General features: G+C 44.2%; 1 protein-coding gene across 1 annotated transcript in view; it reads right to left on the reverse strand.

The window, feature by feature from the left end:
* Positions 1–14,233, reverse strand: part of CDH13 (cadherin 13) — a 1,030,117-nt gene that overhangs the window by 373,488 nt on the left and 642,396 nt on the right. Inside the window, exon 6 of the mRNA XM_061172291.1 lies at positions 9,217–9,361. Coding sequence (XP_061028274.1) covers positions 9,217–9,361 — 145 coding nt within the window. The remainder of the gene's footprint in view (positions 1–9,216; positions 9,362–14,233) is intronic.

A 14,233-nucleotide genomic window follows, 5' to 3' on the forward strand; every position in this document is an offset into this window, starting at 1 on the left:
TGGCCCCCCAACTGTGTGACTTTGGGGAAGTAACCTAACCTCCCTGAGCTTCTGTTGCCTCTACTGTAGAAGCATTGGAAGGATTGCATTAAGATACAGGCATAGAACCTAGACCAGCGTCCAGTACTAGAAACATTATGCAGGTGGTTATCCTGGCTTCTTTCCTGGGGGCCGGCGCCGCCTCCCTGCCCTGGTCCTAGTGAGACGCTCCCGTGGCCCCTGCCTTCCCCAAGCAGCACTGTCGCGGGCTCAGGATGTGCTTTTCACCCGCCTTCCTCACTCCTCTGCAGACTCCTCCGAGTCAGGGTCCGTGTCTGTTTTATGCATCCCTCCCTGACCCCATCCTTACTGAGCATCAGCGTATCTGGTACCGAACTCGCACTCCAGAGATATTTGTTAGAAGAGGAATAAATTGCCAATAAAGACAACATTTGTTTAAAAATCAAATAAAAAGGGAAGTTTATTGTGATTCATACCTTCTGCCATTTGGGGCTACTTGTTCATTGAACGGAATTTATTGAGGGGCTACCATGTGCCTGGAACTCTGCTAAAGGCTGACAATTGAGGATGAAAATACAGTCTGGTCCCCTGGCCTTAAGCTTATGCCGTAGAAAGAAAACCGAAGGTAAAATCCAGTTCATACTTGAGGAAAATTTAGAAACCTATTAAGGTTTACAGTATTACCATAATTCCAAATGGATGGCATTGGTTACAATAATCCGGCACCATAAAATGAGTCAATATTCAGTATTCCCCCATTCATCATGGGCTCATCGCAAAAATCTTACGTGACCTCTTCTAGTCACCTCCGTTGTTCCCACCACGGCCCAGGCCACAGTCCTCTCATGCCTGGAATGCTGACATGTCCTGGTTGCCCTACTTCTGTTCTCCACTGAGTAGCGCAAGTCATGTTTTAACAGTAAAATCAGACTTTACCACTCTCCTGCTTAAAACCACCCAAGGGATTCCTACTAAATTCAAAATGTAATCAAAACTTACAGAGCTCTAACTCAGGGGTCTGTAAACTTTTTCTATAAAGGGCTAGGTAAAGAATATATATATATTTAATATTTTAAATATTTAACATATATTAAAAATATATATTTAGATAGTTTATATATATATTTAGGTATTTATATACAAATATATATTTTATAAATTTTAAATACATATATATTTAGGTAGTATATATTTTTGGCTTTGTGGGACATTCAGTCTCTGTCCCAACTACCCAACTCCAAGAGCATCATGTGAAAACAGCCAGAGTCAATGCTTAGATGAATGGGCATGGCTGTAATCCAATAAAACTTTATTATCTTTATTAAAAAGAAACAGGCAGCAGGACAGATTAGGCCCATGGCCCACAGTTTGCTGACTTCTGCTGGCCTATCCCCTGGAACTCACCAGGTGCCCTTCTTCCCGCTGACATTCTCCCACCACAATGGCCACCTCTCTGTCCCACCATCTTCATTCCTGCCTCAGACCTTCACACTTTCTGATCCCTCTGCCTGGAATGTCCTTGCTTGGCCCCTTGACACTGTGGCTCCTGCATTCTCACTGGTCTCAGCTTAAATGTCACCTCTTTAGAGAGATCTTCCTTGACCTCATTGTCATTCTATCACATCACCTTGTTCTATTTTATCCAAAGGTCTTAAATTACCTTGTTTATTCCATTCATTGTTAACTATCTTTCTCTTCCCACTACAGTGCAAATGCCTTTAGAGTGGAGAGCTAACTGGTCTTGGCCACCGCTGCATCTCCAGCACCTAGAACACTATCTGGCTCATAGACCCTGCCCAATAAATTTTCTTTAAGCGATTTTGCTGAATGAAGTGTCATCAGGAATTGATTTGAAATAAGGGTTTCCCTAAAATGATAATTGTTTAATGCCATTGTGGACCTGCCACTCTGTTGTATTCATCTATAACACTTAGAATTCCTGGGCTGTTCAGAGTGGATCCTCAGGCATCAGGGATGGATTTCAGTGGCACTTCAGTCCACCGTGCTCGGTGCTGTAACAACTCAAGGACGTTTTCATTTTTATTTTGTAGCTGCTCAACTGTCACCTCATTTCCATTTTGACTGGAAATCCCCATCAGATTTATTCTTTCAAAATGTTGTAGAATGAGCACTAAGCTTCTGAGGCTACCGATGCCTCTTTACCTTCCCTTCACTTTAAACTATTATGTTACTTTAATTAAGTTAATTAATAAATTTTTATTTTATTTTTCCATAGTTGATGTCATAAATCCTTCTCTCTCCCAAATGGGGAGGGATGGAAGGACGACTCCCAGCCTGAGACTAAAATATATCCAGCAAATTAGTGGGTCAGGGCTGTCAAGTATTTATTTTTAGGAGGAAGTAACCTCCATGAGCACAGAAGCCATATCTCTCCAGGTCACTGGGTTATCCTCAGTGCCTCAAAGATCTGACATGAATGAGTATAAGGGTGGGTGATGGGCAGAGGGGAGACAGACACATAAGGAACAAAGATTTCATGGTTAGAGAGAAGAGTGATTCAAAAACAATGTGGTGTTTGTTTCCTGAATTGGTCTCTAGCCCCACTGACTCATATATGAATTTAGGTGGAGAGAGGGCTACGAACAAAAATGAGAAGAGCTGTTTTCAAAGTTCCCCACATTTAAGATGCGACACACAGTTTTACTGGTTGGGTATCCTTTGAACAGAGTATAGGGCTCTAGACATCCTCCCCTGTCTCACCAAGCCCTGTGGTACCTCCAAGGCACCCGTGGACCAGCAGCAACATACACAATAGCGTCCATCAGAGAGGGGCTGGGGTATAAAGGAGGGAAAATAACAGTGGCTACGACAAGGTTGTTGATAGGCTTGGTTTAGAGTCCCTGTAAGACATCACTTGGGGACCCCAGACATGGTTAGAAGCAACTTGGTGGACATTCAGTTTCTTGAGTAGGTAGCAAAGTCCAGATAACTCAACACTTTTGATACTCTTTATTTTCTGGAATTTTCCTTTTGGGAAGATGTCTCTGATTAGCTTAGGCAACTCCTTCATAAATTTTGTTTTATGGTCAACTGCACTGGAGTGTTTTGCATCATAATTCAATCTGAATGACACTGCAGCCTGTTAATGACATCTGTTCCTAGGCAACTTCCCTCAGCTAAGACTCCAATGATGACTCCAGGAGAGGGGTCAGAATCAACAATTTCGGTCCTCTTCCTCGGCCACGCAATCTGGGGAGAAGTTTAGAGCAAGGCCTGTCACAGCCTACAGACACAGTTAGTGAAGTGACCACAAGCCTTAGAGATATTGGGTATAATTTAGAAATATAAATAAATGTCCATCAGCATGCTCATATGTGAACGGAAAGACTACTGTATCTTCATGCATGAGTTTAGCCAAGATACAAATATAATCCTCTGATTAGAAGTGTCACCCCAATATACATCAAAATGTAATAAGCATATCCTTTATCCTATCAATTCCACTTGCATGTATTTACCCTAAAGAAATTGTCACACAGGTAGAAAGAGACGTGTTCTCCCCTGTAGAACTGATTGTAAGGAGGGAAAAGTGAAAACAACCTAAGTCAACAGGGGATTGGCTGACTAGATGATGGTAGATCCTGACGCTAGCTGTTTAAAACAATGATGTCGCTTGATAGTTACTGATTTACAAAAATGTCCGTAGAACGCTGCAGGGCGAAGAAAGTGAGATAGAGAAGAGCACGCAGAGCTCCATTTCTGTGAAATTGTGTGTGTGTGTGCATCCCTGCGGGTGGAGGTGCCCAGGGAGAGCCCTAGAACCATGCTCCCTGAGGTGGCAACTACGGTTTCCTCTGGATGGTGAGACTGGAGGGTAATTTTACTTTAAAAAACCTGGGGAAGAAAGTGGAATCACTTCATTTTTAAAAGAAATTTATCTACTTAAGAAAAAAATAGCCCCGTGCCCACTATTCCAGAAGCTCACAGGACTGGCTGGAATAGCTGAGAATGGAAGAACCTTTGATGTGAAAGTCTAAACACCAGCAGAGGAGAAGCGGAGAGCTGGTGGACCAAAAGGCCACATGCAATTACTGCAACAAGTAAACAGGTGACCAGAAAAGGGACTCTACCACCAGGTCATACCAACAAACTGAGAATTCATGCTGAGCTAGGTCTCAAATACCAACTCTCAAATATCAAAACCATCTTTATTTGGCTCAAGATGTTTTAGAAAATACCAACTGCCGAGCAAAGCTGAGCTCCTGGGACAGCCATTTGTCCCAAAGACCACTTGATTGGCCGCTTCCCTCATGTCTGCCATGGTAGGACTTGTTTAAAAATTAAAGTAACTGAGACTGGAAGAACAGAAACTCAGGTGGATCCCAGAGATAAAATAAAAGACAAAGTCCCCTGCTCTCCTCATATCATCTCTTCAGGGAGGCTGGCTTCCCTCCCTCCTAGGATGAGGGGTCCCTATGGCTACATTGCCTTGCCCACCAATTTCAATTCTGATTTATCTGTTGCTTGTCTCCCTGCTTGGCTCTGCAGACCAGGAGGGAATGAGCAGCATCTGGCAGGTCCACAGCTGGACCCTCAGAGCTTAGAATACTGCTGGCACAGAGTAAATGCTCAGTAAAAATACTGGATGGAAAAAAAATAAAGGGAGCAAGAGAAAGTACGGGTCCTCAGGCTCTCAGAAGTTAGACAATGAGGAGTTAGCTGCTAATCTCTGCCTCTGTTCAATAGCCTCAAGAAGAGTCAGCACACAACTAAGCAACGGGTATCTCTCAGGACTCAGAACACCCACCTCTAGGTCCTGTGGTCCTGTCTTCTCTCTAAAGAGAAAGGTCAACGTTACATTCCTCTTTCTCAGTTATATATTTTGAGGACTATGATATTTTCCCCATTACCTCCCTCCCCTGATGTATCTCAAGCTGCCCCACCTGTCTGGGTGGCGGGCTCCCTTTTCCCAGCTGCCTCTGCTGACAGGCAGGGTGGCCAACAGCATGGAAGCAACAGCATGGAAGCAAAAGCCAGCTCCTGTATCTTGTTGGAAGATTGCCCCTGAGCTTCTGGAACCCAGCTTGCTGAAACCCTGCTTGTGGTCCCAGCTGACCAAAAGGGCCTTGGAATTAATTAAAGTCCCTCTGGGGAGAGCTCTTAATGGATGTCTGCCGGGCTTGCGGGATGGATAGCCCAGCTCCCTGGATCCTGAGCTGGGCTAACTCCAATGTGTGTGTTTTACGTCATTTCCCAGAGCCCTCCCTCCCTAAGGGATCAAGTTCAGAACTGCCTGCTCTGGCAGCTGGCTTAACGCGGCACCTGAAATTGGCCAGCTTCCCTTTCCTGCGGCTCTCCCCACTCACGATCCTGTACCTGGCAGGTAAACCACCCGCCCTCAGTCCTCATCTTAGGGTCTGTTTCTGGAAGCCCTGCACACCATTCCTCATGGACAGCCCTTCTCAATGGTGCCCAGAGGACCACCAGTGGCAAAAAACACTGGGGAGCTGGTGCCAGTAGGCACTGCGGGGCCCTGGTGTGTGCGTCCTCCAGGAACGTCAAGGGTCCCAGCCTCTACCTACCCCCTACTCGTGAGGTCCTGGCATGCACTGGGCATTCAGAAAACATCACACTCACGCGGAGGTCTGGTTTTCTTTGAGGAGCAGCCAGGGCCTGGGCGCGGGTCCCATAAATCAATGCCTTGCAACTCCACAAAAGGAACAGTCCATAATATGCAAAGTTCAAAAACTATTATTTTCTGTTGATCTTCCTTCATCTAGTAATGATTCCCCAAAACAATAGCCTGGACTTTAGTGCTGAGCAGCTAGAAATGGCCTCCTGTCTGCACATACAGATAAATATGGGTGACCTTCCTCCACGATGGACTGGTGCTGACGGCATCTGGGTACACTGCAACATGAAAACGATGCTTGGTTGGTTGGGAGATGGATGTTCCTTCACACAAACTGCATGTCTTTTTGCCTTGCCTTCCCTAAAGGATAGGCCGCCAGAATAATAAGAATAATTGGAGCATTAAGAATACACTGGCATTTCTTAAACACTTATTATATTCCAAGCATTAAGCATTAAGAAGCACACTGCCTAATTTACTCATTGCATAGAGTTTTCTAGGGTAGGCACTATTCTACACCCACCCCATCTACAGACAAGGTGACTGAGGCTTCTAGCAGGTTCAGTAACCTGCCCCCAGTCTCACCTTGTTAAGGAGCCGGGCAGAGCATCAAACCCAGCTCTAGGCCACAGTGCTATGTGTAGGACCAGCTACATAATTTTGGGGGTTCAGTGCAAAATGAAAATGCAGGGCCCCTTGTTGAACAATTATTAAGAATTTTAAGATGGCGACAACAGAGCATTAAACCAAGCGTGGAGCCCTTCAGAGCCCGGGGCTCCGTGAGGCTGGGCAGGTCCCACCCCACGAAGCTGGCTCTGGTCATGCGGATGCAGAAGAAAGTGATGTGAGTGATGAAAAGGGCTCCCATGTTTAACATCGTTTAACCCTAGAGATGGAACAACAGCTCACATTAAATGAAAAATGACTCAAGGAGCCTGGCTCTTTGGTCAGAAGAGCTGGTTATTTTATCTCAGGAGCTAAATCAAAGAGTCTGGGCCTGCAAAGAGTCTGTGTGAGAGAAGGTGCCCAAGAAAGAGCCTGTGCCTTGAGGCCAGACGCGGACCCTGATTCTAGCTCGTCCACCAGCTGAGGGACTTTGGGCAAGTTCCCGGACCCCTTTGAGGTTCAGTCTTCTCACCTGTATGATGGGAAGAGTGGTGCCCAGCCCTCAGGGCAGAGTGGAGGAAATGATACAGTGATAGAAAGTCGTCGGCACACAACAAGTGCCCATCTAAATGCCGGGATCATTCAATGGCTATTTTCACCGTGAAGTTTGTGGGTCAGTTGAAAGAGCACATGATTTGAAGGTTGATGCTGCAGGTTGAGTCCTGAACACTGTCCCCCGTCAGCCATTTGTGTGAACTGGGCAAAGTCAATGAACTCTTTCTGGGGTCAGCATCCCCCTCTGTGAAATGGATGTGATACAAGGTCCACAACACGTAGGATTCCATAAGCCACAAACGAGAAGGACATTGTGGAAACAGAAGAGGCGATCATTTCTCTAGCCTGTCAGGGCTTGTTGTTATGACTTACAAGTGGCTTAGGTTGGGAGGGGACTGGAAAATGGGTCTCACCTTCTTTCCCAGCTCCCCACTGTCCTCGCAGATGCTTCGGGGGCCATCTGCCTGAGCTCTCCCACAGGGTGCTAAGTAATCTAAGTGTTTTTTCCTCTGAAACTTTTCCACAACATTTCCATATTTTTGACCTCAAATTTGACTGACTCCATGTCAATTTCTGCTTTATAGTCCAACCCAGAGGGTACTGAGAAAGAAAACAATGATTCAGGCCAAATTCTGCATAGCTGGAAGAAACTACTCCATACAGATATCCAAGTCTTTATGTATTTTTATAGGATAATACCAATCATAAATAGAAGTTTGAGGTGATTTATGTTTTGCTGGGTATGTGTCCACCCTAACCGAACTGCTTTGTGCTTTAAGAAATTCAACAAGCATAAAAGATTCCCTTTTCCTTTGAAAATACGACATGTATATAAAGCAATAAAATTTGAAATTTCTTTCTCAAGCTTTAAAGAAGGGCACAGTGGGAGAAAAACTGGACATCGTCTAATCATATACACACATAATATACAAAGACATATACATGCTCACAGCCGACTCGGATGTAACCACTGTCATTTACATTTAGAACACTCTTCCTGCCCATCTCGAGTTCCAGTCACTCACATTCAGGGCCCGGGTACCACACATGGAAACTGGGAATCATTTTTCTGCTCTGCTCAAACTCCAGTCTCTTTAACAGCTTTCCCTATCGGTTCTCCTAACCTGTTCTGCACATCAGCTTGTTTAAGAAGATTTCCATAAGCCTCCAACCCAAATTCTAGGGTGTGTCTCGCCAGAAGCCATCTCTGCATCAAAAGCAGCCCACTGAGCGGTGCCACGGGGAAGGTCTGCCCTGAAGTGACCTGACCCACCTTCACCTGCCCGCTCTCCATCTCTCCAGGACGCTGCCCATAAGGCCCTCTCCTTTTTACAGAATGCATTCAAATCCCAGAAGGGAGAGGGTGCTTCTGCCCCTGGGGATCTATCTGATGAAGTGCACAGAGGCCCAGCTCCTCAAAGCTGAAGGGAGCTTTTAGGCACCTTGCATACAATTAGTCTAGGCAGGTTGCCATGACAATGCTTCCAGAGCCTCCCGTATCTACATGTTATTGATATATCCCGTCCATTCAGTAAAGGGGGAAAAAGAACCAGCTAAAGCAGCCCCTGAGCTTCCATCTCCCATCGGCCTGAGGAGTGACTCCTTTGCTTACAGCAGTTGTTTGGCGTAATCCAGACACAGCAACGCTGACACTCTTCATGTGGCATGTTTTCACTCAAATGTATTTGAAAGCTTAAAATCAAAGTCCAGCCTTAAAATAGGGATTCTTCTCCTTTGCTCTTCACTCTCTCAGGCATTATACTCAGGAGTGACTTCTGCTGCTGGTCATGGAATGCTTTAATTAGTAGCTATGGGCCAGAAAAGGGAGCTCTCAATTCTAAAACCTTCTGTGATAGAAAGGTTAAACATGGTGAAAAGATACCAGGAGTTCCATAGTAACCTTGAGTGATTTCTGTAACACTAGGTACATGTATTGCCAGAGAGAGAAATAAAATGCTTGCTTTTGGCCCTTTGACCAAAGAGAAAAGTTTTCTCCATCCATGTCTTCTAAGGAAAGGGAAAAAAAAGTCCTACCCATTTCCCCCAAATGGTTCTTATTAAAAGGCATTTATGAAGAGAAATAACTGAGGAGCTTGCAGTGGGGACCTTAATTTTCTTCGAAGTCCCACTATACCACAAGCTCAGCCTTGGGCCCTTACAAGGGTGAGCTAGATATTTACATGGTGTCCGACATCAGCCATACATGGGAGACTGAGATGTCGGTCCTCCTTGAAGGATCACCTTTGGGCACAAGGGAAGACATGTTCCTAGTTTGCAACAGGCCAGTCATGTTCTGAGTTGCAGCTTTCCAGCTCTTGCTGCTATCCAGGGAAATAATATGTCAGTGTTGATGCATACCAACAATAAGTCAGAGAGGCAATAAAACAGTCTCCAGCATCCCCAAAGATCACAGGATGCCACTTCCCAAGCCATTATGCGAACCATAAGCCAACGTAACATACCTGTAGGTGATCCCTCCATGACGTGGCCAATGTAAGGGCCTTCCCGAAAGATCGGTCTGTTGTCATTCTGATCAATCACGATGACTTCCAGAGGGACCGGCCCCTCGAGAGTTCTACCGTTGACATCAATGGTCTCCACGAGTAGCTTTTGGAGGAAAGAAATTGGGGGAGAAAGAAGGTATTCATTCATTATGAAAATTGAAGTCGGGTTCTCTGGAGAAAGAAAGTAGGTTATATCAGCAATTTTATGAGCCCTTGGCAATATTCAAACTTTGGTCTCAATGGATAGTCACCAGGACTAGAATAGAAACTACACATTACAGAATAAAAGACAAAGATCAGTTCATGTTAAGTCCCACTTGGGAAATTTACAATTAATTCATCAAATCTGCAAAGGAAGTCCAAAAAAAAAAAAAAAAAACAAAAAACACTAAACACCAGCAATCAGTCACAGCTGAGAAAATATGCTTACATTGTTTCTGTTTTTCCAACATCATTATGCTTAAAAGGAATGTTATGCTAATAAAAAGAACTGACTAAGCAGTTATGAACAGAGTATATTAAGAAATAACCGAAAGTGTTTATGGTAATATTTGGGAGAAATTCAGGGCAGTAAGTATTTATAGAGAACCTTCCTGAGGCAAGGAAGGTGCTTGCTGGGGTCCTGAATGAGACCGTGGGACTCCTGCCCACCAGGCCTTTATAATCTAGCAGGGATTTCACAATTCCATACGGAACTACCTTCAGATCTCAAGGCTGAAGAAAACAGCACAGAAAAACCAGCTTTACTGTTGCATGGTAACAAGGAATTATGTCGTGGCTTCTCTAGTGAACCATGCAGACTTTATGCTCTCATTTCTGTGCCTGATACTTCCTTGATTTAACTCAGTGGCCACAGTGACACTTCTTGGATATCAGTGGTGGTCCCTGCATTGGGACCCTGTTGAGTATTTCTGTCAGAAAAGGTCTCTGTAGCTGGAATCCTTGGGAAATGGTCTCTGCAATTGGAATCCCAGCACAACTTCTCACTAGTCATGTGACCTCAACTCATACTCTTAGTCTCTCAGTTTTATCATCTGTAAAATGGGATCATAAAACACTCATTATTAGGGATAATGGTAACCACCATTATCCAGGGCTTACCGAGGCTCTCTACTATATTAACTCACCTGATATTCACAGTGACCCTATGAACCATTTCTGAGGAGGGAATGAAGCCAATTAGAGGTTAGGTGGTGGAGTCTGGATTTGGCCCTGTGAAGTCAGTCTCCAGAGTTTACATTTTAAACTGCTATAAACAATGCTTCTAGATCACTTTATATAATGCCTGTTATGTAACTCATCTCAAGAATATTAGCTGCTGCTACTGTTGCTACTGTTATCACCAATACTGTTGTCAAAACTAGCCCTAATTAGGAAAAGAAAAGAGAAACACGTTTGTTATACCCCACCTGAATGTGTTATAAACTGGTTTCACCCTTTGGAAAGTCGCATGGCAAAATTCACCGCATCTATGAAGGACACATACTTTGTTCCATTTGGATACCACTCTGGGTTCTATTTGAGACAGGTTGCACTACATACATGGAAATACTTACTGCAGTGTTATTTCTAATAATGAAATTACACTGGCGTCCACTAAATGTCCAGTGCAAAAAAGACGAGTTGAATGAATGTGTTTGTAGCAAGATGCTAGAATACAGCCATTAGATAAAATAATTATTCAACTTTGTGGATCTACTTAGAATACTGTGTGAAAACACAAAAAATAGCATGTGTACTATACATGTGTGATGTACACATGTGGACAGAATTTGAAAGTAGTAAGCAAACATGAAACCAAGTATACTTGGGTAGAGGAATTTGTTTTTCATTTTTTCTTTAACACTACTTCATCCTTTCACTAACAAATAACAAATTCACACACACACACACACACACACACACTTTGATTTCTGGGGTAGATAAAATAATGCATGAGTACCTTAGCTAAGAAGAAATTAAATAGGCAGAGTCTTTTAACATCTGCACACAAAGGAGATCTTACAGAGAATGAGCTTTTATGCTGATTTTTAAAGCTACTATGACAATACTGCTAAACGAAGAAAATAAAAATCAAGCTTTGGGAGCAATTTCTTGTAATAATGAAGGTCTGGCCTTTTGTCCTCCCAAAATTGCCAAGAACTTGACTTGGCCTTCATCCTGATCAACTGTATCTCCTTAGTGTCTGTCTTTCCATTATGTTGAGCTGGATCTAGAGTCTGCCCCTCCCAGTTCTGACAGATCTGCATATTTGGCAAATGTGAATTCTGTTCCTCTGTCTTACTTGTGGCTTATGACACTAGCCAAGTCTTGTAGAATGTGGGGGATTAGGATTCAGATGCAAGATGCATTGAGATGCAAGATATGCGGTGTCAATATCTAATCAAAATACTCCAAAATGTCATTATTGGAGGCAAGGATTTTTTTTTAACATCTTTATTGGAGTATAATTGCTTTACAATGGTGTGTTGGTTTCTGCTTTATAACAAAGTGAATCAGCTATACCTATACATATATCCCCATATCTCCTCCCTCTGGAGGCAAGGATTTTTGAGCAACTAGAAAGTACGATAAATCCAGTCTCATGTTAACCATTTCGCTCTAAACTTTGCCCAGAGGATGGTCCTTCTCCCAGGGATCAAAGCAGAAACTCAGAAGCCACCCTCTTCCCCAAGTGAGGCCTTCTATCCCCAGCCACTCCATCAACGAGTCGGGTCTACACTGCTTGTTCTGTCTCCTGAATTTCTCTTAAATCCACCCTCTTCTCTCCAAATCCATCATCACCTCCAGAGATTAGCTTCTGACACTTCCCACCTGGGCCACTGCAACAGGCACCTAATGGGTGTCCCTGCTACTAATATTGCCTACCGTAATCTATTCTCTAAGGGGTTTGTGATGGTTAATTTTATGTGTCGACTTGACTGGCCATGGGGTGCTCAAATTAAACGTTATTTCTGGGTGTGTCTGGATGAGATTAACATTGGAGTCTGTGGACCCAGTAAAGTAGATGGCTCTCCCCAGTGGGGGTGGGCACCAGCCAATTCACTGAGGGTTTGAATGGAACAAGATGCAGAGGAAGGAGGGATTCGCCCTTGTCTTTCCACCTGAGGGCCTCCATTCCTTGCTGCCCTCAGTGGTCTTGCTTCTCAGGCCTTCAGACCTGGACTGAAATATACACCATCGGCCTCTCTGGTTCTCAGGCCTTTGGACTTGTACTGGATCACACCACCAGCTTCCCTGGGCCTCCAGCTGGCCCAGGCAGATCCTGGGACTTCTCAGCCGCCATAATTGTGTGAGTCAGTTCCTTATAACAGAATCCTACTGCTTCTGTGTCTCTGGAGAAGGCTGACTAATACAGGCTTCCAAGATGCCTTTTCAAAATTTTTATTTATTTCTGTCACCCCAGAATGGACACCTCTCAATCGTTTCTCACTCCTCTTACGATAACAGCCCATTCCTTTACTGTGACAAGTCTCTTTATCATCTGGCCCCAGCCCACTTCTCCAAACTCATTTCACATCACAAGAGGGCCCCTCTATTTCTCATTATCCAGCTACACTGATCTTTCCTCAGTTCTTCCAACTCATCCCATTCCTTCCCAACACAGGTATCTTCATGTGCAACCCTCCTAGCCGGCAGGAGCATCCCATCTGCCATCTGGTCAGCCCCCATCCATCCTTCAGATCTCAGATATCACTGGCAGAGAAGATCCTTCATTACCGCTCCAGACTACCTTGGGTGTCCGTGGTTGACACTCCCATGGCACTGGTACCCTGCCTTTATAACACTTTCCATAACACGTAATTGCTTATTTATTTGTGTGACAATTCAACTAATGTCTGCCTCTCCGGCCCCATCAAGACAGAGGTGGGGTGGGTGTTCGTGCCCAACAGCAAATCCCCAAGGCTGAGATTCAGTGCCCGGCACACAGCAGGCACCTGACTCATTGCTGCCTGCATAGAGCCCTCCTCAGAAGAGACAATCCCTCTTTAAGAGACTGGCGTCCAAAGTTTTGGCCTCAGCTTTGGCCATCTGTCCTGTCTCTCCATTCCTGGCACACAGAAGCTGACCGTCAGTCCCAGGCTCCATGGACCGAAGGCCAGTTGACTCTGTGCAGTCTTAATTCATGAACAAGAACCACAGTGGTAAACAACACCCAAGTACATTAAACTGATTACTTGCCTTTTGAAAGAAGGGAACTAACATTTATTTGGTGTCCAATACATGTCTGGGCTTTTTATGTGTTGCCTCATTTGGCTCAAAACAACCTAGAGAAATACCCATTGCAGCAAAACTCAGAGAAATTTAAGTACCTGGTCTATGGTCAAAAGCTAGTTTGTGATCCAGCTGGATCCAAACTTAGATCTGACTTGAACATTTGTGCTGTCCCCCACTGTGCCCTTGTTTGCTAAATGCTCTTTCATGGACTTTCCTTACATTTTAAAAATTCCTCTTTACTAACTATGTTATTTACTTAATAGTTTTGCTGTACATAGATTGTTATGTTTCACTGATGACTCCTCCAAGGCAAAATTATCCATGAATTCAGGAGTATGGTGAGCTTATTTAAAATTTTTCCTAATACACATGAAAATACATAATAAAACACACCATGAGCCTCTATGTATAATGTGACACCCTGCCACAAGTGACAGGTTGGGAAATATTATAGCATCAGCCTAGCTACAACATGTTCCCTTCTGGAATGTCACAGACTTTGTGAAAAGAAAAGAAAAGACTTGGACCTCTTATAAATGTAGCTCTCAAATGACCAAGGTGAATAAAATGGGGAGGGGAACAAGGTATGCAAATCACTCTTTATCTGTTTAAGGCAAAATTACTTTATGCAACACTGGAGACATGAAGATACCACATGAAGGTACCACGTGAACTAATCGCTCCACTTCAGGGGCCGTGGTAGGTGGACACCAGGTCATTGAGTCCTGTGTGTAGGGTGAGAGGGAGCTTGACCTCT

Source organism: Eubalaena glacialis, chromosome 18, assembly GCF_028564815.1.
Source record: "Eubalaena glacialis isolate mEubGla1 chromosome 18, mEubGla1.1.hap2.+ XY, whole genome shotgun sequence".
Classification (NCBI taxonomy): domain Eukaryota; kingdom Metazoa; phylum Chordata; class Mammalia; order Artiodactyla; family Balaenidae; genus Eubalaena; species Eubalaena glacialis.